Consider the following 27,052-nt stretch of genomic DNA (forward strand, 5'->3'; position numbering starts at 1 on the left):
GGTGGAAGATGCCCTGTAGGCAGGGGGTCCCTCTAAAAGCCAGTAGAAGGAGGGGGAAAATGATTCTCATTGATTTTCTTTTAACCCTTGTGCTATCCTAGGCACTTTAACATTGGGAGTTGGGTCATCTAGACCCACTAGACAGTGCTCTGAACCTTTTTTCTTCAATGATTTGTGATCTTCACTGGTGTCCATGGATTACATGAAATCTTTCCACCTTTATCCAGCTTTGTCATGGTAGGGAGAAGACGTCAATGTAAGGGTGGGGTCATCTGGACCCCATAGGATAGCACAAGGGTCAAGCCAAAGAGTGGCTGGGGGCTTCTATAGGAGATCAAGATCTGTAGAAAAAGGGGAAAAGTCCCCCCCCAAAAAAGGGGGGTTCCATGTCTCACACTATCAGCAGACAAGATCTGCTTCTGTGAAGACAAAGTCAAGGAAGGATCTGAACTTGTGTTTTATGGTCATACTCCGGGGTTCAGACTTGTCCAGAATAAGAATATCAAGGCTGCATGGTGGTGTAGAGGTCGGAACTCTCACCTAATAGAGATTAAATCTGGTTCAACCATCTGGGTCCCTCCTGTGTAGACTTTGCATGTTCTCCTCGTGCATGTGTGGCTTTTCCTTGAAAACTTTTATGCTTCATAGGTTGATTTGGAAAATGCCCCTGGGACTTCAATGTCCCACCAACATTTTATTGTCCATCTCTATGTGCATTTATAAACATTCAGCTTTCGTAGATCTGCGTTAAAAGAGTAAGCTGAAGAGCAGCAGAGTTCATCGCTTACTAACGTGTCCTGTCACCAGAAAAAAAGAACGAGCCAGTTGTCTTTGGTAAAAAAAGAATCTGGGAAAAAAATCTCAAATTCAATCCCTCAATGCCTGCCTCTTCTCTGTCATGAGCTATGGCAGCTGCATTCTTGCCTAAGCTAATCGCCCATCCTTCAGCTCTGCATGTGCACGACACGTGGAGTGTGTGACACGTGCCCTAGTGTTTACCCGGTGTGTCTTTGGGACATGTTTGCTGGTGTCTGAAAGAATGGAATAGCTGTGGTCTTTGGATGAGTGCTAGCAGGGCTGTGTATTCAGCCACACACACACCCCTTACACACACACACAAGTGTCTGTGTGAATTACAAAGAAGGTGTGTGATTCCTGGCTGGTTAAGTAGCTGTCAAGAAACAAAGGCTTACTTCCTGTGGAGGAGAACAGAGACAGGTCTATTTGCAGGAAATTGCCTGTCAGGTTGTGTTGGTGTGCTCGTGTGTGCGTGTGCTCGTGTGTGTGTTTCTGTGTGTGTAATGAAATGACAAGCAGCCACCTGTTAGGATCAGCTTAGATGAAGCAGAGGTAGTATCTGGTAAAGGTTGTGGTTAACTGTTGATCCAACCCATTGATGCTGGTGAAGCATAAATGCTTCGCGAATGGCTCTCGTAAAATCTGGCCAAATCCCTCATCATTGCGTGTTGATACGGGCACCGCCATGTTGAAACCATTCGACAGTAATTGCTCCTAGTCGCTCAGAATCATTGCATCTATGGCAACCACTGTCGCCAAGCAGGAGTGAGCTTATTGTAAGTTCCCACCTCTTTCCACGCCCTTACCCTTTGAACAATAGGTTTTCAGTGATTCTGAAATTGTGCAAATTGGATTTGTTATAATAAATTTGCCTCATAGAAACACGTCAAAACTTGCATTTATCGAAGAAAGGTTTTTGCCCTTGGAAGAGGTGGTTTTTGAGGTGATTTGAAATGAACATATTTCTCAAAACTGCAATGGAAGAACTTTTCTAATTAAATGTGTCACGTGACAAACTGCTCTGCACTGGTAGATATTTTGCATCCATTTTCTTAACCCGCTGGGGCCGCAGGGTTGCTGGAGCCTGTTGGACGAAGGACGGATACAGCCTGGACAGGTCACCTGGCTGCGGTCAGGCCGGAGACAAAGCACCACTGCGGGATGGAAAGGCAGCCAGATCAGGCCTCCTAAATCTTATGATAGTTTCCATATTTTCATCAGGACAATTCTAAAAAGATCCTCTAGATCAGGGGTCTCAAACTCGCAGCCCGCGGGCTATTTGTGGCCCCCAAGAAGATAATTTGCGGCCCCCGCCTTAATATGAAAGTTTAATGTTAATGCGGCCCGCCAGTTTGTATAAATGACACTTTTTCATTGTCGTGCGCGGAGATGACAAACGAATTAATCACAGTGGAGCAAATGACTCTTGGGGGCGTGACATTGACGGGGCTGGAAAGCAGGGGAACATTTAGGGAAACCTGACAGCCCCCTCCCCGGACCATATTGAGGAGTTCCTTAATTTCCTTTTTAGAAAGTGTTTATTCGCTCGTAATTTTCTAAATACATGCAGTCCGTGCTGAACTTTTCTCTGGGCCGCACAGACCCGGGGGAGGGTTACGGTTATGCTTAAGGTAAGGCGCGCGGCGGCGTAATTAACTCCGACCAAATGGTTCTCATGGACGGCTGTCACTGCAGCACACCGCTCCCGCGACGTGTTTTAGATGAACCAGCGCCGTTCCTGAAGCGTTGGGAGACCAGGCCTGGGGGGGGGGGGAGATAAAGGCGAAGCTGCAGCGAGACTGAAGGAGAACAGGAAGTTGGAGTTGTCCTTAACATTCAATTTAGTTTTAATGTACCTCTCTCCCTTAGTACGATCTGTGTTATTCCATCTTTTATATTTATTTGAATGTTTTGTAATTTATGTAGCCATTTTTTAATCAATTGGCATTTTAAATTATTTTAATTGATCACTGAACTACAAAAACCCATCAGGACACATGTCCCATAATGCATTGTTTTGTAGGCATCAGGGCAGCTTTCAGTCAATGCAGTACTAAATTTCCATCTGTGTTCGCGTAGGTTGGCTCCTTGCTCCCGCCCCTTTCTCGTGATATTTTTGTGGTGATTGACAGGTGATGTTGGAGCAAAAACAAAAACATACGTCACACACCAAGTGATCTGTGCAGCGTTTCGTCCACCTGGGTGATCTCAAACGCTTTTCTCTGGTCTCAGGTATCAGTTTTGATTGTTCTGATCTCCAGTGAACGGCACCCGTTCTTTTAGGAACCACAGTTTGAATTCAACTATGAAAATATAGGAATGGCTGACCGGCTGCTCTACCATAACTTGTGATCTGGGTTTAAATGTACTTAAGTCATAAGAAAGAAAATCCAAAAATGGTTTCTGAATTTTGTTTCTCATTTACTGATTTGTGTTTTAAAGAGTAAACATTAAACACAGACTAACACAGACTCAGAATTGGGAGCACATCCTCTCTGACTTCTCCACCTTAAATTTCAATAAGTCCAAGTCCAGTCCAGATTTTCTGACATACTTCATCCATACTGAGGGTCTCAGCTGTTTGGGAGGAAGTCCTGCCAAGTGTCCATCAGCGAGAAGAAGACAAGAGAAGCCGTGTTCAGAAGAACCATTGATGGAGGTTACAGAACTGTAGAATTTAAGTCTTCTTTAGTGTTTAATAGTTTTAATTCAGCAGTGTTTGAACTGTGCTAATAAGGACGTTTAAATTAGAAACAGCAGATATAGAAGACTAAATAAACAGAAATGTATTACTGATTTATTTACTTATTGATTTTTTTGTTTACGCATTTTATTTTATTGAATGAAATTTTATCAGTAAATTTTCTACAGAAAACAGTTAATAATAGAGTATAGTTAATATTATAGTACATGTTCCATACAAATTTACTGGCTCTCAGACACTCACTAGCTGCGTGTGTGCGTTGAAGTTGCGGCCCTCCCTCAGCTAGACCCCGCCTTCAGTGGCCCCCAGGTAAATGGAGTTTGAGACCCCTGCTCTAGATCCTCTCTGAATATTGTTCTTATTTTTCCCCTCTTGAACTAATGTGGGTCACAGAGACAGAAGGATGTTTGTGCAGCAGGAGACTGAATGATCTCATGAACCAGACATGGAGACGTTATTCTCGATGCTTTGGTAGAACCTTTAAATTAAATAAATCCGATCTCCAAATATCCTCCGTGTCTTCCATGCATTGTAATGAGTTTTTTGAATGTTTCTGCTGTCAATCTAAGTATTGTTCACATCCATGTTTTTGAATGATTTATCGCGTCATTTGGTTTGTGTTTAGTTGCATAATTATGATCTCATGGAAACAGTGAAATGTGCGTTTTTGTTTTTCACATTTCTAGAATCTTGATTAAGTTTTGCAAATTCGTGTCATGTGAACACCGACTGGATTCAGCTTTCCCTTTATACAGTCAATAACCCGGCTCGGGAGAATTGCAAAAGCCGTTGAGAGAAAACCATTCTAAAATTTAAATCTGCCAACGTTAATTTTGCAAATTGATAACCTTTATTCTAATTTTTATAGTTTTTCACTTGGGAAAATCGTTGTTTTTTTTGTTTTGTTTTTTAACGCTTTGAAAAGAATTTTAAAATAAGAAGTAAAAGGTCTTCACAGGAGCCATTTAATGGACTGGTTACCTTTTTAGGGTGAACTTTACCTTCGCCCAACAATAGTTGGGATAGGCTCCAACAACCCCGGGACCCAGAAAGAGATAGTGGGATTGGAAAATGGCTGGATGGAAGGATGGATGGATGGATAGATGATGGATGGATGGATGGATGGATGGATGGGTAGATGAGTGCACCTACCTATACTGCTTTTTGGTCCACTGAGAACACACACCATGCCGAAACTTACAGCTGTTTTTATCAAGCGTGACACAGAGTTACATAAAAGGCAAAGCCTCAAAATGTAAAGGAGCTAAAGTGACTTCATAAAGCATTGGAATCAACAGAGGAGTTCATTTTGCAGTGTTTCTTATTAGTATGAGGCATCTGCCAGGCTTTGTAGCTCATTTCTCCATGGTAGAGCGCAGAGCTGACAAGTCCAGTTGTGATTATCTTGCTATGTTGAAGGAACTGTGGGGACTGCAGCATCCCTTGAAAGATTAAAAAAATCACATAGTTCATTCATTTGTTGGTATTTTTTTTGTCCTTGTTCTTCCTTGTTAGACCTTGGTCTGAGCAAAATCCGTCTTCCCCAGGTGACCTTCTGCCAGCAGCAGTCATCAGACTCTTTAATGTGTAACAAGAGTATCCACTACATTGCAGAGCTTTTCTCTGCACTGTCATCATTTGCCTCCTCAGTACAGGGATCACACCAAAAACCCTTCCTTTGAAATCTGTTGAACACTGATACTTATAAACTAAGATAACCTGTCCTCATTTGAATGGTTTGGAACAAACCGGCCAAATTTGGTCTTGGTTTGGGAGTTCTTGCTTTTTTGTGTGGTGCCTTGAGGCAGCCTGGGGTCTGAACTATGTGCTTCATAAAAAATGAGTTGAATTAGAACTGGATCTACTTCTAGTTTCCAACCTGTGATTCTAAAAACACTCACAAATACTCAACCCTGTTCTTTTTTGGACATGCGTATAATTAAAACAAATCTACTGAAATTCTTTGAATTGGAAGTGCCTCCTCCTTGCAACCAAAGTGAATATTGCTGTTTGATTTACAAACTTTAGTTTTTAAAAACACATTCTATCAGATGTGTTGATTAAATGTTATCATAAGTGTTTTCGTTCAATGGGATGTAAAACGATTTTAGACAAGATCAGCGGTAGGCCTTTTTCCTGCTCATACACCCCCGACATAAGGAAGCTGGGTAAATTAAAACTATGTTGACATGTTTGTGAGAAACCCTTCAGGGCTCAGACTCTCTTCAATGGCGGATTAGCTCAAAGGCAGTTAGTTACATGATTAACAGCCCAAAGAGGATGCTACGTGTGTCATTCTGTCAGTTCTGTCAAGATCAGTAAAAATAATGAAAATGTATGGAAACTGGTAGACTTGTTGGTTTGTAGGAAAATCTTCTTTTATGTGAAACTGAAGCCCCGCTTTTCTGTCTCAAGTTTGAACTTTTATGGTGACTTAGGGCTTCGGGGTCTGAGATGAGCTTTTGTAGCTACTTAGTTTGAGAAAGCAAAACTTCTGAAGACTTTTCCTGGAAAGGGAATAAATGTAGTGAGTGTTTTTTGCTTGGAAATAATCCGTCTCACTGCAGAGCAATGGACTTTGGATTTTCAAGAAAGCGTTTTAATATTCAGTCGTCCTCCGTGGGCCAAGCAGACCAGATAGTGGCCATCTGAACTTTCCGGATAAAGTTTTGGCTCCTCTCAGCTGTTCATGGGGTCTCATGATCCACACAGCTCCTCCATTTCTGGATATCTTGGCACTCCCTCTCATCACGTCAAAGGTCACTTGCATCTTTTATTGTGCTAACTTATTCCCCACTTGTTATTTCGTAACACCCCCTTCCATCCCACATGTACACACAGCTGCTCCTCTGTCTCCATAACTCTGAATAAACTCTAATTATGCCTGTAGTCAAACATTTAGACCAGTGTTGCTCATTTGAGCTGTAACTTTCCTTTGTAGAATGAAAACCTCCATTTGACTCCACCTATTGAGTCCATCAGGATCCCTGACAACAGCTGGGAAATGGTTCAACTCTACTGTAAGAAGCTCTGGAGATGGTAAAAAGCCACAACCCTTCAGTGACTATCACATTCTTTTGACTGCTGATGGTCACTGCATTCAACCTCTTTCAGAGGACTTGAAATGTTCTTTTACTATGTTATCCAGTGAGAGAAAACACTACATCATACTTGGTTTTAATACAATTGGATTCTTGCATCAACATGCATTCATCTGTGGATGGTGTAGCAAAAGAAGTGGACTTAAAACTCTAAAAAGACTTTTGAAATTCTGGAGATCTATTGATGAAGTCCACTTTAAAGTAGTGTGAAAAATGTGAGAAGAGGGCTTTTCAATATACTACATGTACCAACATTTCCATAATAACTTCAACCTGGGGCTGGTGAAGAAGAGCTTCCATCATTTGAAGCCCAGCAGCAGCACTTGGCTCTAGTGGGTTTAGTGAGTGGCCTTTCTGCCCTTTCAGAGTCCTGGTACCACACTGCCTCCTAGTGGAGAGGTCCCTGTCTTACATCAGTGGTTGGGTTCATTCTGTACATCATCTACAAAGCTTTAGGAACCTTTATTTAGTGATGTTTTGAATTCATAAATGTTAAACTTAAATTTCATAAAGATCCCATCTCCCATTTCTCAGTTGGGAGGCAGACATGTCTATCGTAACTCATCTTCCAAAATGTATTTGTATGCTTCTTGACATTTGACTTGGCTAGCCGCAGAAGTGAGCGGGTCCTTGATTGTAAAGGAAGTGAGAAGTCTGGATGTGATTGTAGATCATGTCTGAGGCATGTCCGCTGTGCTTTGTCCTCATAAAACCAGCTGCCTGCTTGAGAAGTTTCTGACAGAAATCTTCCTCGTTCCAACCCTTCAGGAAACATTGCAAAGCCTGTGTTTTTCAGCCTAGTGTTTCATCCACTGCACAGTTGGTTTTGTGGTTAAGAACCATGTTTGGTTTGATTTATGTTGTGCACTTTGAAAACATTTTCAATTTTTTCTATCTTATGTGACAAAAATTGCTCTGGATACATGTTTTTCCGTGGTCCTTTATCTCTCTGCTCACTCCTGATCCTTGTTTTCCCACCAGGTCCTTGGAACACCGTCTGAAGACACGTGGCCTGGCGTCAATTCCTTGCCTCACTATAAACCAGGTGGGTCATTTCATGTCACTACTAGAACATTCCCAATTTTACAGGGAACTTACTGTTTTCCTGTCTCTGAGGAGCAGAATCTCCTTTATTTAATTTTTTTTTACCACTTTTTCTGGGAAATAGCCCTCCAAAATGAGCAGCTGTTGGAAATGTGCAACTTTTCCAGTTTGTTTTAAAACAAACACGAGAAGTGGATGAGAGCACAAACCCAAATGTGCTGTTAAAATAAAAAAAAATATTTGTATGTACCTAAAAAAGTTGAATCTGAGTCATGAATACATACATTAAATAAAATCTGAAATATCCCCAAAGACTTTAGCAGCAGGAAAGTGAAGGCCTGCCAGATTGTATTTTCTGTGGACACCTGCAGAAAGCCCGTCTCTAAGCTTCCCAGAGTCCCAGCTGCCTCTGCAGGGACAAACAGAGATGTCCATTGAGGCTAAACCACGGACAGACTTGAACGAGCAGAGCTGTCCCAGCAGCAGCGTTCTGTATGAACTGCAGCATTTTTTTTAATGAGGACAGCGAAACTGACAGTTCCAGTGATCTCGCCTGCTGCAGAGAAAGGCGTGATTAGAGTCCCACTCCAGTCACCTTCGGATCTATTTTCAAAGCGTTTCAACTGTCATTTAATAATGATGATGCTGGTTTTAGGCAAAATCCAAAAGAGCTGTTTTTCTAGGACATAGTTTCTTAAGGGCAGCACAAGTTAACCTCTGAATTGTAGGCAGGATCCTTGGCGCAGAGTAAGCCTGCCCCATTTCCCATCATCCGTTTGTTTACACTCTCCCGCTAGTTTAAAGCGCCTCACAACACTGAAATTACTGGTGCAACAAAAATGGCGAGCAATATCGGATCTATCCAGCTGTACAGTTCTAATCCAGATTCCAGCTCAGACGAGAAAAACAAAGACGTTCATGAATCTATTTGTCTGACAGTGGATGCATCAGAATGGAGCAGAGCAGGAAGCTCACTGTTGTAGCTTCTATGTCAAACTTTTTACTATTTTTTTTTCCAACTTCATTTTTTTTCATCTGCTCCTGATTAGTCACAATTTGAATAAAAAAATACCCAGAAATGTAAATTTTGATCTAAATTCTCTTTATGTATGTCCTCTATCAACAGGAAAATGAACATGTTACATAAAACATGTTAAAAACACCCAAAACACAATTTTCGTTAGAGTTTTGGAGAGAGACTATAGGTGACTGTTCACCTATAGTCTCTTTGTTTCTCTGGGCAAAAGAAGATGACCTTGGTCTTGTCTGTGTTACAGACAGAGCACTTTCACAGCTTCATAATCACCTGTTGTTGGTCAAATATAAATCTGAGTGTTACTTTTATGAATGCGGTAGACCTGACTTAGAAGAGGCATCTACAGGTTGAAAAAGAGAGGACTCAGCATGTACCTCTTTGGGACCCCACAGGTCAAAGCCTTTTCATCAGAGGCACAGCCTTCAAGATGTCTGTTTGTCTGTCTGTCTATGGAGTATAAATGAAAGGAGTACATTTACAGGATTTACAGCATTATTCAGTTCTGCCCTTGTCCAGCAGATGGCAGTGCTGTATCTTTTGTTCCTGCAGCTCTGAGATGCTGAAACGTATTTTGCTGGCGATTCTTTACATTACAGTTCTCAGAAATAGTCAGGCTATTTCTGTTTAATGCAGTAAATGCATCTCTGCTTAAATTGGACAAGAAGCAAATTTTTTTTAAATATTTGTATTTCTCATTTCCACTATGGTTCCACATTTATCTCATCTTTTTCTCCATCACATCAGAGATAATATATCATATGCAGAAAGAGGAAGCTCTGTTATTCACAGCCCAGCTCAGCCTTTAGGCTGCATGTGCTGGTTGTGAAATACGCCCAAGAGAAGATGTCCAAAGACAAAGCTGCTGTTCACAAAGCAAACACAGCATAAAGTCAAGCCAGTGGTGCTTCTCAGAAGATTGAATAACTTTGCTTTTAAGACTCTGTAAAAATGTTCTTAAAAGAAAAACATCTTTTGTGTAATTAAGTGAGAAACTGGCTTCAAAGTGAGTGATCAGCCTGTTCATCCTGCCTCCAGCAGGAACACCACTGACTGACGTCGAGCATGTCAGCCTGAGTTCCAGCTAACCGGTTGGCAAAATGCATCAATCGGATTAATCCTATTAGGGTTTTTTAATCAGACCATGAACAAAAAATGACTTGACTCTGATGGTTTTCAGGATGAAAAGATATCAGGATGTAAATTAAATAAGACCTTCTTTAGTTCCTGAAGAAGACAGAAAACCTAAAGAGAAAAGGCAGATTGGGGTGTAAAGAAAGTTCGTCAACATGGTCATCGGATATCTTTTTTCGTTTTTCTTTATCAACCACATTTTAAACTGTGTGCCAAGTCCACCTAACACAGCCAAACTCCAGAATCTGAGGCGTCTGCTCGTCTCTCCTCTGAAACTGAAACGGGTTTGTTTTTATGCCTTTTGGCCGCTCCCTCTCACATGGGTCACCACAGGAGAGTGGTTCAGAAAAGGTTTTAGCAAAGGTTTTTTTTATGATGCAAGAGGACTGTAACCACCCACCACCCCCGTCCCTTCACCTTTGTCCAGCCCAGACTTTTCCTGGAGAAGCAGGCTGCTGGAATGCGCTGCTTCAGTTTGCGGGACAGGAACAGTGCAGCGTGGGGTTGGGGGGGGGGACCTGGATTTTCTGGGTGACTGACAGGGACGTGCGGTCAGGGGAGGCAGCAGGTGAGATAGTGACCCAGTCATCATCCCCACCTGCAGGATCTATGCTAAAAATAAAATAAATATTTGTTCACTAATTAGTGCAATGGATGCTTATTATATGTTATGTAAGGCTCAAACCTTTTAAATAATTTTTGAATGAAAATTTGTGTGATTCCGGTTGATTTAAAGCACAGGCCCTTTCTCATGGCAGATGCTGCAATCCCATGCAAATTGGGTTTAATAGATTATCTTATTCAGTGTGTGCTAAAATTGTAATGCTTTGTTAAAGTGTTACTATATATTGTAGACATGTTTCTTACATGTCCTCACTTTCTGTTTATTATTATGTAATTGTAAATGGTGTTTACTTTACAGTCACAGTCCCATTCATCCATTTACTCACTGATGGTGTGTCTGCTGCCGAACACGCCAACCTTCCACCAGCGTTAGGTGTGTTGCCCATAGGCGGGAATCGAGCCGCAGTCCGCCCTACTGCTGCACCACGGCTGCCCGATAATGTATTTCAAGTTTTTTTTTATCATTTATTTCAAGTTCAGATCAGACATATAGTCACACAGAAAAGACACAAGGTGAGGCATGCAGCAGCTCTACCCCAATGTAGAGGGCGCTCATGAGCTTACCTGCTTTTTTTTGGTGATTGCTAATGAGTTCAACAAGAGTCTGTTATTTTAGGTTTTGCTCTAACTGCAAAAATACTTATTCATCTTCTACCGTTTTATCCCTTTTGGGGTCTCGGGGCTGCTGGAGCCTATCCCGGCCATTTGCGGGCGAAGGCAGCGGACACCCTAGACAGTTCACCAGACTGTCGCAGGGTCACAATCACACATCCATTCACACTCACACCTAGGGGCAATTTAGAGTTGCCAATTGACCTATGAAGCATGTTTTTGGACAGTGGGAGGAAGCCGGAGACCCCGGAGAGAACCCACGCATGCACGGGGAGAACATGCAAACTCCACACAGGAAGGTCCCCCATTGATGTTCTGTTTCAGGTCCCCCAGCCGGGACTTGAACCAGGGGCTTCTTGCTGTGAGGCAAGAGTGCTAACCACTGCGCCACCAAGCAGCAACAGCAAAAAATAAAAAAATTAAATTGTCAATGTATTTTCATAAAATTTGGACTTTCAATCAAAACATAAAATAATTAATAATAATAATCAATGTCAGACAAACACGTCTTCCTTAAGACTGTGACAATTCTAAAACTAAAAGAAGATCAGGAAGACTTATACACTAAAATCACTGATATTATTGTCCAGAAGGAGAGACGTATGGATTTTATGGGTGTGAATGTGTGTGTGGGTGTTTGTGTGTATGTGTGTGTGTGTGTGTGTGTGGGTGTGTGTGTGTATGTGTGAGAGACAGCGCGCATCCTTTTGTGGTGCTGTGTCTGTTGTATTCAGTCTTCAGCATTTACCTTGCTGTGTTTTTTTGGAGCCAAATTGAACTGCTGAACATTTTACATTTTTTCCTTAGTCCAATATGTGTCTGCTATGTTTATTAAAAGATGCTGATATGAGACATGAAACACTAGCCAATCAATAGTTGGTAAATAGATTGGCATTATATGTCTGTAAATCTGACTCTGACTGAGTGGGTGCTTCATCAGCCACAAACATCACCAGTGGCTGCCTGGGTTTTGGGCATAGACTCTAAAAACAATGGATGAATCAAGGTGTGACGTCACCCATAGAAAATGCCTTACCTCCGGCTCTCGCGAAATAAAGCAAAATCCCTCACTGTTGCTTCCTGATGCGGCCATGTTGAAACCAGTCAACGGTGATTGGTCCGAGTTGCTCTGAGTCATCGTATCAACGGCAACTACTGTCGCCATTGCCATTGGTATTTCCTATTTGGGAACACGAGAAGGGAGGGGTTGAGCTGTCTATTGTTTTTACATCTGTGAGTCTGAGGCTCAGCTTAAATCCAGCTGGGTTTTAGCTGAGCATTAACATCTTGTGGATGAAGACAGCTCACTAACCTTTTTTTCTAAATGTGGATAATGTCCTGTGCTCTTACCTGCCAGCAGCACATTACTGAAGTAGCAAAACCCATGAGTAGATCTGAAGTGATGTAGATAGATAGATAGATAGATAGATAGATAGATAGATAGATAGATAGATAGATAGATAGATAGACAACTTTATTTATCCATTTGGGAGGTTCCCGCATGGAAATTGACATCTCCAACCCCTCACTGTGAACCCTTCAGCCTCAAAGAGCCAGTTATTTCTCAGAAGGGACTTAGGCTTTCTCCCTCTATGGGAATATGAATTTGTTAAAGCTCCTGATGTACTGGATGTCATCAGAAAGTGGATTTCTCCACTTTTTTTTGCAAAGTTCAAACTTGAAAACTTGTATGTTTCCACAAAAAACAGACATTGTTCTGATGCTTGACTAAAGCGCTGAAGATCAGTGTTTTAAATGACTTCATGCAGACCGGGCTGGTCAAAGTTCTGCGGACCAAAACACTCTGGTCTGGGGGGTTGAGCCAATGAAATTGATTGAAAACGTTTTGTCTATGAGAAGACAGATTTCTGCTTTAAAGTTAATTTTGACATAATTGCTGCACAATTTGACAATTTGTGTTGTCTTGTGCTTGCAGAGCGCTTCACAGTGTACAGCGCCAAGAAGCTCAGACAAGCATGGAACAAGTAAGTAAAGTGTTGAATTGTGTACTTTATGAGATTAACCTGTGTCTGTCATAAGACTTTGTCAAGCGTCTCTGTCCTCGGGGGGACTGAGAGCAAATGCATTGTGGCACTCTTTCTGCAAATTATTCATTTAAAGCAGCAAAAATCCCAATCTGTCTGATCTGCTGGAATGCAGAGACGGCCAAAGAAGCATCTGTATGCACAGCTGCAGAGACCACCGCAGAGACAACTGCAAAGACCTCTGCAGAGGTAACTGCAGAGATGACTGCAGAAGCAGCTGGATAGACGACTGGAGAGACATCCACAGAGTCAATGGCAAAGATGACTGCGGTAAAGACTTTCTGGAGAAACAACAGCAAAGACAGCTGCTGAATTGATTGCAGAGAAGGCTGTACCTTCAGATGTTCAGACTGAGTAGAGATTTTGCTGTGTCGAGAGTCTACTTTGTCTTTATTCTCAGTTCTATCAATATGAAAGAAAAATGACCATAAATCTGCAGTCTTGACAGGAGAAAGTTAGTTTGCCCTCTCTGGGTGTGTGGAGTGCTCCTGCCCCAGGTGAAGGAGTTTAAGGAACGTGGGGATTTGTTCGTGAGTGAAAGATCATCGGAGCGGGAGATCTGACAGATGGATGGGTGTGGTGTCCGCCGTTATGCGGTCGCTAAAGAGAGAGCTGAGCCAGAAAGCAAAGCTCTTAATTTACTGGTGGATATTATTTCCGAAACTCACCTATGGTCATGAGGTCTAAGTCATGACTGAAAGAATGAGGTCCCAGTACAAGAGACTGAAATGAAGTGTCTGGGTGCTCCCTTAGATATAGGAGCTCGAGGTAGAGCTGCTGCTCCTCCACATAGAGAGGAGTCAGTTGAGATTGCTCGGGCTACCAGTTCAGATGCCTCCTGGACGCCTCCCTTCCCTGGGGAGGTGTTCCGGGCATTTCCCACTGGGCGGAGGTCCCGACCAAGACCCAGAACACACTGGAGAGACTACGTCTCTCGGCTGGCATGGGAACGCCTCAGGGTCTCCCCAGAGGAGCTGGAGAAAGTAGCTGGAGAGAGGGAAGTGTGGGCATCTCTGCTTAGACTGCTGCCCCCGCGACCCAGATGAGCGGGAGAATATGGATGGAAATATTCATGCAGTAATTCCGTCCACTAAAGATCATCCCTAGGTGAATAAAGAACATGGAGGATTTACCAGCAGTTTAAAAAAGTAAAACCTAAAGAAAGGAAACATGAAATTTGTTCAACACCAACAATGTCCTTCTTCAGACAGTCTGAACTGATTTGACCATAACAGGCCACATACTGCATTGGCTACATAAAAAAAAAACTGTCATGTGTGAAGTGACCTGCGGGTTGCACTGTGCAGCTACCAGCAAGTGGAGGAGATGTGAAACATATTCAGCTAATAGTTTTTAGTGTGGCTAAACAGGGTAGCCATACCGATATAGTGATGACAGCAATTTAGATAAATCAACAAAATTCATTTTTTATTTGTCAGAAATGATGTTTTTTAACCCTTGAGCTATCTTAGATGACCCCACCCTTACATTGAAGTGTTCTCCCTACCATGACAAAGGTGGATAAAGGTGGAAAGATTTCATGTAATCCATGGACACCAGTGAAGATCACAAATCATTGAAGAAAAAAGGTTCAGACGCTGTCTGGTGGGTCTAGATGACCCAACTCCCACTGTTAAAATGCGTAGGATAGCACAAGGGTTAATATGAGTAACTTCATCCTCTTTGAAGTTTATTTCTCTCACTGTTATTTTTTTTTATGTATGATTTATTAAAATAAGAAAAACAAATAAAACAATTCAAAACCACAATTCAAAGAAAGAAAAAGAAAAAAACGTACACAAACAAATGAATAAAATCATACAAACAGTATACCGTGCTACCAATCTATGAACAGCAGAGGCACTGAACACAACATACCTGTTAATGTATTTGAAAGTTCACTGGGTCGGTTCTAATGTCAAGGACATGACATGCTCTAAAAAAGATGACCAAATTTCAGAGAATTTAGATCCAGTACCATTAAGAGAATGTCTGATTTTTTCCAGCTTAATAAAAGAAAGTGAGTCTTTTATCCACTTTGTGTGAGTGGGTGGGCGCAGATCTTTCCAGTGTCTCAGGATAGTCCACTGTTAGTTTTATATCACGGGGGGGAGTCTTTTTGTCTCCTGGACTGTTCTCTCTTTTATGTGTTTTTGGTGATTCAACCAGTCGGTCCAACATTTTGCTGACTTTTCTCTTGTCATTGCTGTTCATCAGACAGATGTAACAGGTGTGCGGCACAAAGATAAAAACAACTGCAACCAAAACTTGAAGACAGATAAATCTTTAAAAAACATGTACCGGTATTTTTAATTTTGAAAACTCTGATTTACAGAGTGTCATTGAAGAGAAAACCTAGATAAAAGTTTCCTCAGTTCATATCCAAATGACCCAAAGAAGACATTTACAGAACAAAGAGGAAAGCAAAAGCTGCAGTCATGCATCAGCACGTATCTGGATGAGATCTGAAGCAGACAGCTGAGTCGGCCTGGAGGGGTTTTGATCCATTCAGAGTGAAGACGTCTACCAGGCGCTGCCTTGAAGTGTCTCAGCCTCATTCGTGTGTACCTCCAGACTCATGTGAGGAAGAGTACTGAAGTTTCAGTTAGGCTGCAAAACTTTTTTCACATCTGGATTACTGAAAATGCAAATCCATCCTGATTCATGTGCTGACTAAGCAATGAACAGGTGACAGAAGAGACAGAGAAGTGATCCCACTTACGGTATCTTTATAGAAGCAGTTGGAGAAGCATCTTGCAGTGTTGAATGTGAATGGAGAGCAGAGTCGGGGAGGTGACCTTCCCTCTTTGGCGTGTGATGTTTCTTTAATTCAGGAGGAAATGAAAACCTAAAGAATCAGAGGAGATTTTTGATGAGTGTCATTTTCTTTCTGCTCATATGTGTACTTGGCAAAGCACGATGGATGAGACATGAACATGTAGACTTCAGGCGAATCCAAATTCTTCCCCTACCCATCCGGCTTCTTCCCATCCCTCCAATTGTAGGGGCATTTGGAGGTATAGGGGTGTCTGAAATCGCTTTTTGAATAGGAACCCCCTCACAGCAGAGGGCTCTGGATCCCTCCACCACAAGGGTAATCTGTGTCGCTCTGTGCCACAGAGGAGAAATGCATTTCTTCACGTGGCTGTGCTCTGAAGTACAGAAGTTTACTTGTAAATGTAAGTAATGACTTTTTGTTTTAGCATGATTTTTAAAGTTATAAAACTGAAGTTGTTATGTATTTTCTGAGCGCTGGCAGCTCAGCATTAACGTGATGATCGGCTACTATTGATGATGTCATCAACAGGGAGAGACATCTAAATTAGACCACACTGGTTGTGTCCGAATTCCCACACTAACCCCTAACTACTAAAAATCGATATAGTGCGGCACTGTGTGGTGTGGTGAATTTTAAAAACAATCTAGACACCATGGTCACTACTTTTTTTTTTTTTAAACAGCGGATATGACATGATCAATTTCAAGTTAAAATCTAATTAAAATGAGCGTATTGTGACGGTTATTTATGAGTCCCCTGTCTTTTAAAGATAAAAATGTTGATGGTTTATCAAAAAAATACATTTAAATACATATTTTTTGGTAAAAAATGTTCTGACGCTATGCATTGTGGTCTAGATTTGCCAATCTAGTGAGCATCGATGCATGGTTTTTTGCATAGACTTCTGGAAAATTTCCAGGGCATTCGATTTTGGAATTGTAGATTTGGACAGCACTACAAAATGGCGAACGCACTATAGAGTGCACTCTATAGTGCACTCTATAGTGCACTCTATAGGGGTTAGGGTGGGAATTGGGACATACCTACTATTTTTCCACAACTCTCTGTTTGGAGAGCTAAATGTTGGGGTAGGGAGAAGCTGAAGGGGTAGGGGAAAAATTTGGATTCTGCCTTTCTCTCCAATTATTCTTGGGTCCCGCCTCTAATTCTACTCCCCATCGCACTCTACATCTACTTTCTATTACTGCTTCCCCCCTCCATCTGTAAAAATGGACACTGAGCAGTTATTTAACAAGGCTTGACTTTCGATTTCCGTCTGTATTAGAAAAAATCCTTCAAGAAATGTTAACAAGAATCTGTTTGCCAAAAAAAAAAAAAACATATTACTGGACTGAAACAAAGTAAATCAGGTGGTAACATTTGGCATTCCAGAGCATGTATTCCCAGCACAGGCTTTTCTTTATCTCCAATCAAACTTGATTTTATGATGGTTGATTGAAGAATTACAGTTGAAGAAGCCCACAAACTGCTGTTGACAGACATCCAGCCCAACTACACAGGCAGAAGTAACGTGTTGGCCTCTAATTTCCTATAGGATGGGCTGAACTTCACAAGTAATCTCTAAGCTTTAGTCTCTAAAAGACTCATTTCTCAGACCTGTTTTTATGATTTAATCATTTTGATTAAGGCCTAAAGGTAAACATAGAAAGACAATACTGAACAAAATATTGTCATTTGGACAGCAATAAACTTTATGACTGTCTTGTGTTTGTTACAACTGCACCAAGGGAGCGTCCGGAATTTACTTTTAATATGTAGGAAACCTTACAAGATACAATTTTAAAAGTATACAGTTAATTTTCTAGAAAAACTGGCACAAAATACATCAAACTTTCCTTCTTTTTTAGTCATACAAGTATATATAAGGTGTTCGTCTTCATCACCACATTTATGTTGAAAATTGCTTTTGTGATAGGAAAATAAGGCTTACTATTGTAAAACACCAACAGCTGATAAAATTATCCTGAAAATGACAACAAATCTCTGCAGCCACATATGAAAAAAGGTTTTCTTTACATTTGCATTGTTTCTATATTTTTCCGACACTTTAAGTCATTTATGTTAACAAGAATCTCTTCAATGCACATTCTCATAACTTCAGCTTCCATTATCTCACTCTGCTTTTATTCTGTTCCTTTCATGCAGCAGACATGGTTCTACCATAGTGTAATAAATTATAGTGTAAAGTGGAAGACATACGTTCAAAGTCAATTCAGTATTCACGTGTTTCCTGATCACTGCTTCTGTGGTCATCTTAGATCATCCACAAAATCCTCCCACTGTTTGTTTTTCCTCTGTGTCTCCTGGTCACAGATAAAAGTACAAACACAGATCATTGAGTACAGAGACTTTTTCCCACCTTTTCCCAACAGTAGCTAGGTTAGGCTCTGGCAGCCCTGTGACACCGAATGGGGTACAGCGGGTGAAGAAAATGGTTGGTTGGACTTTTTTCCAGACTCGGCCTGCCTGTCATACAACAGTCTGGTACAAAATCTTCCACTTCATTACTCTGTTGGTCAGTCCCAAGCTCCACCCTTCAGGAGGGGTTGTGCTCCCGAAGGGGTCTGTTAGTTTGGTAAATAGTTTTTTTAATGGTAGCAAAGTGGTTGTCATAGACTGCAACACGTCAAAGGCTGATGAATCTCCCGACACAGAGGCTCACTGGACGTTTTTTCTTAACCTCATTGTTTTTTTGCCAATCCTTGTTTTGCCTCTACACATTCCTTTTGTGGCTCAAAAATGTATTATAATAAAATCTAAGGAATTTTAAAGATGCTATAATTCAGAATGAGTTGTTTTTTTTTTTTTTTTGTGAACTTTAATGAGTATTTTTCATGGAAACAAAACTTTTCAGTCACCTTTGGCCTTAGCATTTTCATATAACATAGACGCCCCTTCCACTCTATTGAATATCCCATATAATATGATGCCTAAGCATAGTATTATTTTCCCTACCGTAAGCACAACAGTTGCATGTCAGGGCCTGTTGTCAACGTACTTTTCTTCTTGTCTTGCGCCACACCTAAAGTGTTAACTGATACGATAAAAGCTCTTTACAGGATGTTTTCTGACTATAAACACAAAGATTCGGCAGCAGAGCAGTTCCTGTTGTTTATGTGCTCCAACTAAGAATCTGATGCAGCACCACCTGCAGCTATGAAAAGACACAGGCAGCTGGTCTCCTCTCAGCTTTTGATAATCCTTGCTGTTGTCATCGCGGTGGAGCGGTGAAAAAGCTCTCACCACACTCCTCTGACAACGGAGCATTTCAGTCTACTGTCAATTTGTCATTGCCTGGATCCGCCGATGCTATCAAGTGGATATTATCAGAACCTTTTTGGCAGGAACAGCAGAAAGGAATGCACTCTGGAGTTTACAGCAACAGCATTCAAAAGCTGCCAAATGTTTAACTGTATCCTCCACTGGAGATGGGTTTGAATAATCCTCACATGCATGTAAGGCCTGTTCAGACAAGGCAGACATTGCCTGTGACCGGAGTGTTTCCTGTATGAAATGGTGACGGTGCGCCTTCCGTGTTTAGTGTGTCTGCTGTGATTGGAGTGTTTAGCATGTTTATGGTCTCTGGTTTGATGTTTGGTGTGTCCAGGGTGATCGATGGGTTCAGTGTTTCTGGTAGAATCGGTGGGCTCAGTATCTGTCGATTGTTGGGTATGTTTGATGTCTTGGATATGTGTAGTATGAACAGTGTGTGTGTTACTTGTGTGACGGTGTGTTCAGTTGTGTTCATTGTGATCGGGTGCTTGGTGCCACTGTAACACGACACCTTTGTGCAGGTTTGATGAGGATTTACTTTGCAGTGTCTGCCTTCTGTAATTCCTTTTACTGATCAGTGTGTTTATCTTTGATAGTCATACATATAATCGTGACATTATTTGAATATTGTTTGTCTTACATCTTTTGTTCTCTGACAATGCAGTATATCTCTGTAGTTATTTCATTGTTTTGTGTGTCCATCAGGTTGGGCTTTGTAGACCATGCTGAAGAGTTGGCTTCCAGGTTTCTCCAGTGCTTCCCAAAGAACCGACTGTCAGCCCAGGCGGCGTTGAGTCATGAATACTTCAGCAACCTTCCCCCCCGGCTCTGGGAGCTGCAGGACAGTACGTAACTTAATATCACCCGAATGGCAGGTCAAATGTCAATGAAGATGTGAACTTACAGAATGTCCACAGATTTGCAGAAAAACACCTGAGCAAACATCACTGGCAAAGCTCTAGGCCTTTTTAGGGCAAACTGATTATATATAATGTTTAATTTAATTATATAATTAATGTCATTGCTGCAGTCCAGAGAGACAGCAGAGTTGTGGTTGTAAAAGATGCTCCCAATTCTTAGCCAGAGAAAAAAAAATTCTTGCACCAAAACCCAAAGAGCCCAGGACAAGCGGGACTTTTGGAATGGAATATCCCAAAACCTGCCTTCATTCTTTTCTTCCATGAGCACCATGACAGGCTCAACAGCTGTCTGTCTATGAGGCCTCAGCCATAACTGCCCTTACAGGTGGATACGGGCAGCAGGTCGTGGCATACACTTTTACAACATGCATAGGGAAGAAAGAGTGAAGTAGGTGAGATGCAGGCGTGTCATACAGATTTTTTTTTAACCCCCCCAAATCTCTCGGACTGCACCGTAAGCCTATTAGTGATGTTCCTTTGATAAGTGGGTGCTCCTTGTGTGCAGCCTGACAATCAGAGCATAGTTTGTGGGGGTAAACAATGTGTATCTTACTGCCACTTACCCATCACCACCACACCTGTGTGTGCCACATTTGCTCGTGGTCAGTAAGGAGCCAGTGAGCGCACCTCACAAGTGACTAGAGTGAAGCGTAAAGGGCGCCGTGCGACAGCATCACCTGTGCATCATAAGTTTGTGTAACATCTATTAACCTTACCAACACTTCACGATACACTTAACACATGCACGACAATGGCACTTTCCATTTTAATTGCGTCCCTAAAAGTTGTCGTGCGACCCTTAAAGGAAATTCAAGACACACCTGTACACCCATAAGATGCAGCGCCTCCTGTCTACGACCCTCAGACAACCCAAAAACCTGAGGCACCCATACAGGTCAACCCCTGAACAGGTGCGTGTTTTTAAGCTTAAGAAGAATAAACTGTGTTTTTCATCCAGAATTTTAAAAAAGCTGGATAGATGGTACTGGGACAGTGAAGTCAGCCGGACATTGACAGGCTTTTGCAACAGGCTCAATGTGAGTTTTATCCCTTTTTCACAGAGAGTGAGAGTTTACTGAGGTGACCTTTGATTAAACTCTGGCTTAAATAAGCCCAGAAACATACGCCGTTAAATTTTTAAAACCTTTCAGTGTTTCTTCATTTTCAAAGAGTATTTACATCCTCACAGTAAAAGCTCTGCTGTCAAAACACATTTCAATTATTTCTCCAGAATTCGGTTATGGCATAAAAGTAGGCTCAGGGATGACTACCTATCCATATTGTTAGACAGGCTACATCACCAATCCCTTAAGCTGTTAGTCATTAGTGGTGTGAAAAGCCTGCTCAGGGGCCCTGAGTGGGCTTGGTCTGACATGGTGGTGTATTTTTAATGGGAGGATGCCATTTTTATTTCCCCCAATCAGGATTTTAAGCATTATTAATCCTGTTATCAGCCCCCAGCAGGTTGTCATGTCTGAAAGGAATCAGGAAGCAGCGGTCACTGAAAGACAGAAGAGAGAGGACTGCTTTTGATCTTTTCATCCTCTCTCACTCTGCATTTCCCTCTCCCTGCTCTCGCTGCACACGAATCGCACAAACAGAGCAGCAGAGAGAAGAAGGAAGCAGAATTCAAATTGTTTGAGAAATGACGGCAAAAGGGAAAGGCCCTTCTTTATCCCTACAGGATAGCACGCATGTTCTAGCCACACGGTCCAACACTGAACATTTTGCTGAGAATAAACACAATTTCCTCATGTGCAGTGAGTCTGGGTTGTTTTGGTGAGAACAAAACAAGAAAGATGAGTTACTGGTCACATTTAAGTCCTTTTCCCCATTAGGTTGTAAGAGGAGCTCATTAGAAGAGATAAGAACAACAACGTGAACCTCCCTGTAGATGTTCTGACTGTCCTGCACCAGTGTGTGCTTAAGGTTTAGTCGGGGAACCCCACACACACACACACACACACACCACCATCACCACCACAACGCTAGAAAATGCACAAAGACAGAGTATTTGAGGCCAAACACTCCTGGAGTAACTGCTTTTCTCTCAATTGGATAATGACTTTGTCAATCAGATGTTGGTGTTTGTGAGTCTCCAAAACAAAAAAAACTGACAACAAAACCCTGCTGCTGCTGAAATGGATGAGAACATGTAACAGAAGTGTAGCTTCTTTTTACTGTTCTCTATATGAGCTTGTGACCCGCCCACACAAGTAGGATCTTTGTCAAATGGCATTTCTCCTCTGGTTCTGATTCACAACAATTTAAATAGAGAAATACTGAGAAATGCAATTTTTCTATACATTTGTCCGCCATCATGAGAAGAATGCTACAAGAATGTGTCAAAAACACCTTTTTCATGAGGTCTGGTGTTAAACAAGAAGCTCTGGTCCCCCAGTCCCTCCCTCCCAAAGGTTTTCTTTTGGGGTGAGGTCAGGACTCTGTGAAGGCCAGTGAACTGCTTCCACATCAGATACTGCAGCTGCTCTGTGCTTCTTCACACCACATTCCTTTCCCCCATTTGTCAACAAAGCGAGTAAGTTCAGGCCTTTGTGCAAACATGCCAGAAGTCCTGTTATTGGCGTTGATGAGAGCTCTGCCTGCTCTGTGTGTTCATGACGGAAGGTCAACAGCATCAAGCCAAAAACCTCTAACCCACGACACTGGATCAGCAAACCGATGCACAAACACTACCGGATCAAGTGTCTGCAGAAATCAGAGCTGCATCCTCACAGCTGGCTGGACAGTAACGGCATGGAAAGTTCAGGATGAGTTAGTTACAGTTGTAGAAACAAATATTATAAGGAAGACAGACTTCCAGTATTATTAACTATCTGATGTTTAAATGGACAGAGACATTTTTAAATAGAAGACATGCTTTTAAACATGAATAGATGCACATGCAGGAAATGTACTAGGATTCATTATTGATGATACTTGATTGTGATGTCAACACAAAGAAAATCAAAGAAATCTTCTCAGTTGAAATTTTTCCTGTTCACGTGTGAGTTTCTTTAACCTATAATGGTCCAGTGAAACGCCAGCAAGCTGTGTTGCATATAGATGGTTGAAAGGCTTTCAAGGATGCCAATTTTTCTGACTGCAGCTACTAAAGTGCAAATAAACATCATTTTTTAGCACAGCTCACATAGGAATGTTCTGCTTCCTGTCTGACTCCTTGCTTCCTGTTCCTCCTACAGTGTCTTCTGTCTTCACTGTACCAAATGTCAAACTGCAGACGGAGAGCGGGGACAGCATACAGGTGTGCTCTCGCAAAAACAGCCACGGAAAGGCATCCTCCAGCAGCAAGCACTGACCTGCCACCCACTACCTGACAGGTACCGATGCACGCACAAGCCTGAGGTCACGCTTAGTGAATATGAATAGGACTAATGGATAAGAGAAAGAAAGAAGCAACTGTTTTCATTGTCTCTTGTGTTCCTCTGAGGCGGCTGGTCAAAGCTGGTCAGGTTTCCAGTCCTTCAGGTCTCTGGCTGCATCTCTTGGGAATTTCCTCTTTCATTGCACCTCTTTGGGCCTCTGTCAGTTGTCTTACTTCCCTTTAAGCTGCCTTGATTTTAGCCTCCAACTGTTGCTTCCATGGTGGGTAATGTTTTTTTTCCCATGGTTGCTCTGACAGCCAAGTATCTCAAGGATCACTGCTGCTGAAGTGTAAACCAGTTCACTGGTTTCTGTGATTGTTGTGGTAGGGATTTCCCTCAATGCTTCATTCTCAGTTTTCAGGAAACTTTCAGGTACATCACTTGACTGTTGTAGTTGGTGTCGGGGTTGACTGGTGTTCATTGTAGCCGTTATTTCATTTTTCAGGTCCATTGCTGCTTCGTTCAGCATGGTGTTATTGAGGCTGTTATTGTTCTCAAGTTGTGGTTAGGAGGTTGGTATGACCTCCTGTCCAGCCTGGTGTTCTGGCTCTCCTTGTACCTCTTCAGTCTGAAGCTGTGACAGCAGTTGCCCTTTGTGGACGTTGGAACATTGAGCTACTAGTTGCTTTGCAGAAAGCAAAAGCGTTACGCTGGCTTCCATCTCTCCTGGATTGAAGGCGTCTGCATCAGGTGTAGGTATAAAAAAAATTTGACCACAGAAAATTAAAAAAAATCTTGTTATTTCTCTGTAAAATGTCAGTTTTCCTCCTATATGAAGTCTAAGAAGGTCAATTGAGTAGAAGCTACACAAAAATAATTGCTAAAATATAGAGTGTGTGAGGATATAAGCCTTGTGCTATCTTAGATGACCCCACCATTACTTTGACCTGTTCTCCCTACCATGACAAAGGTGGATAAAGGTGGAAAGATTTCATGTTATCCATGGACACCAGTGAAGATCACAAATCATTGAAGAAAAAAGGTTCAGAGCACTGTCTAGTGGGTCTAGATGACCCAACTCCCAATGGTAAAGTGCCTAGGATAGCACAAGGGATAATACAGGAGGGTCCAACAAGCTCCTGTTGTAAGAAACCCAGCATATTTGGTGGTATACTGATAAATCTGAACTCTGGCTTTGCAGTATGAGGGAAACACAGCAGTGGATGAACAAACCTCTGCAGTTTTGACTGCTAGATCTACTGCTGACATGCACGCACTGCTCCAATTCTTTCATCTGTGCCACCTTAGCCTGTAGAATACATTGTTTGCATATGTTTAGGCCTAATAAGGAAGACTTCCCTTTAATTTAAATGAAATGTGGCAGCGTATGCCTGATAAATCTCCTTCTTTCTCCACATGGTGGGCATGAGAGAGTATTATTTTCTTCCGATCTAACTCGTTGCTCGAGACAGGTTCTGAAAACTGCATGAAATCGAAGAGAGGGGAAAACTGAGACCCAGATAATGACAGCCTGCACATGGGATCATTATCAGGGGAGTCAGACAGCTCAGTGCACGTCACGTATCGGCGTCCTGCTGGCCTCCACTCAGACGTGCGCGCTGCGGCACTGAAGTAGAGGATGCAAAAATGGAGGGATGGATTTTGAAAGGGAGAGGGGCCCACCCTTTCCTTCAGAGGTGGGGCTCCCGTTTGCAGCTCGAATGAAGCGTCTGGTTTTTGCATGTAATAAGAGGTGCAGAGGGCAGGCGTGGGGATAAAGCTGCTTTTATGACGGAGCTGCCGCTGTAGCAGGACAGTCAGCCGGATTAGAGATGTAATCACTGGCAGGTGCATCAACTCCTCTTTATGTCCTGCATTCTTCAGCACTTCATCTTTATGCTTCTTCTTCAAAACATGCATTTGAAGCACAAAGACGGCTGTGTTTACGGCTCCTCTGAATCAAGTGTGCGTTCACTGATCTGCAGGCGTTCCTCTGAGTCGGTGTTTGTGGAAGTTTTCCTGCTGAGAGCGCGCTGTCCTCTCAGCTGTTGCATTTACATTGAAATCAGCCTCTTTGTCCAAGCTGGTCCTGAGGCTGGGAGCCACATAATCCCCCTGCACACACACACACACACACGCACGCAAACACACACGCACACACGCACGCACGCACGCTTATACTTCCAGCAAGTTCTTCTACTGAGTGGTTTGGTAGAAAATGCCAACATACACCTTTGCTCCTCCTTCCCCTCCTCTTTATTCATTATTTAATTTGTTGCAGTATGATTCAGGTTGGTTGGTTAGAGAACACACACTCCTCATTTATTGTAGTTCTGCAAGTGGAAACGATCTCTCATGCTGCTCTTGTGTAGGTGAAGAGATCCTGACTGAACACATGCACTCGGGTTATGGTTTGGCCTGCTGGGGTGGGGTACGGGGACTCACCATTGGGTTTGGATGTCATTCTCCTGTTCTTATTTAGAGTTACCAGGTCAGACCTGCTCCATCTTTCTTTTCTTTCAACATTATCTTAGACCTTAGGTATCTGCCAGATTCCCCTAAGTGCAGGACAGTGAGGAGAATAGTTGCTTATCACCTTGTTTTACCGTCTTAAGTGCTACCAACACTTACAATTTCGGTGTAGCTTAAATTTATCTGAAGCTTGTTCGCTGCTGGATTGCCTTTGACAATAGTAAAAGGCTGCTTACAAAGTCTTTGAAGTTTATTATTAATATTAATATTTAAAAAATAAAATGATCAGGATTAATATTTGTTGCTGTTTTGAAGTCCCACTCCGATCATCTTCTGATCTATTTTCAAAGTGTTCCCAGCTATCTTTTAATTCTAATGATGCAGTTTTTTTTTCTAAAATCCGAAAACCTCTGTCGTTTTCTAGTACATCATTTTTGCAGAGGGGCAGGACTTTGTCAGAAATTCACAGCCCTTCGCCCCTATCCAGCTGTCCAGTTTAGATCCAGATTCCAGCTCAGACGAGGAAAACAAAGATGGACATTAATCTATTTGTCTGGAAGCGGATGCATCAGAATGGAGCAGAGCAGGGAGACTTTGGCCCACCCAGTTCAGTTGCTGCGTCTCAACTGAAAGCTTTTTCAAACAACATTTTTTCATCTGCTAATGATTCATCCCGGTTTGAATAAAGTAATTCTCATGAAGGCAGTTTTAATCTTAAATTATTTTACCTATGTCCTCCATCCAGAGAAAAATGCTATTGAAAAATATCTAAAACACCAAACACACCATTTTCATGACAGTGGGCTTTAACAGCCACAAGAGAAGTAGCTGGACATATGACCATTGTTCCAGTTCACCATCTTTGTTGCAAGTATTGGTGTTGAGCCCTAAAAATAGGAGAGACCTTGCTGTCCAAAATAGATAGAATTTTGATATGCTCACTAAGGCCATTCTAGTGGATGATTGGATTTTTACACATGTAAACATTTTAGAATTAACACAAGGATGCTGGAGCTTATCCCAACTAGGGCAAAGTCAGGCTACACCCCAATCTGAGTGCCATTTTAATGCTTTTAAGTCCAAATAAATTGACCCAGTGCATCGATAATGGGTGTCAAATGCCCTCGTTTTGTTTGCATTGACCTTTGACTCACAGAGAAAGTAGA

General features: G+C 42.1%; 1 protein-coding gene across 4 annotated transcripts in view; it reads left to right on the forward strand.

Annotated features, from left to right (window-relative positions):
* Window positions 1-27,052, forward strand: part of cdk14 (cyclin dependent kinase 14) — a 165,477-nt gene that overhangs the window by 105,170 nt on the left and 33,255 nt on the right. For 3 of the 4 annotated variants that reach the window (XM_004077647.5, XM_011484940.4, XM_011484941.4), the window contains 4 exons: window positions 7,585-7,648; window positions 12,987-13,035; window positions 19,874-20,013; window positions 23,292-23,429. In XM_004077647.5, the coding sequence (XP_004077695.1) occupies window positions 7,585-7,648; window positions 12,987-13,035; window positions 19,874-20,013; window positions 23,292-23,407 (369 nt within the window). In that variant the 3' untranslated portion in view covers window positions 23,408-23,429. Of the gene's footprint in view, window positions 1-7,584; window positions 7,649-12,986; window positions 13,036-13,210; window positions 13,428-19,873; window positions 20,014-23,291; window positions 23,430-27,052 lie in introns of those variants that run through there. The other variant, XM_078933418.1, reaches the window with a different exon arrangement.

The sequence above is a fragment of the Oryzias latipes genome, chromosome 16, assembly GCF_053564925.1.
Source record: "Oryzias latipes strain Hd-rR chromosome 16, Olatipes_Hd-rR_3.1".
Classification (NCBI taxonomy): domain Eukaryota; kingdom Metazoa; phylum Chordata; class Actinopteri; order Beloniformes; family Adrianichthyidae; genus Oryzias; species Oryzias latipes.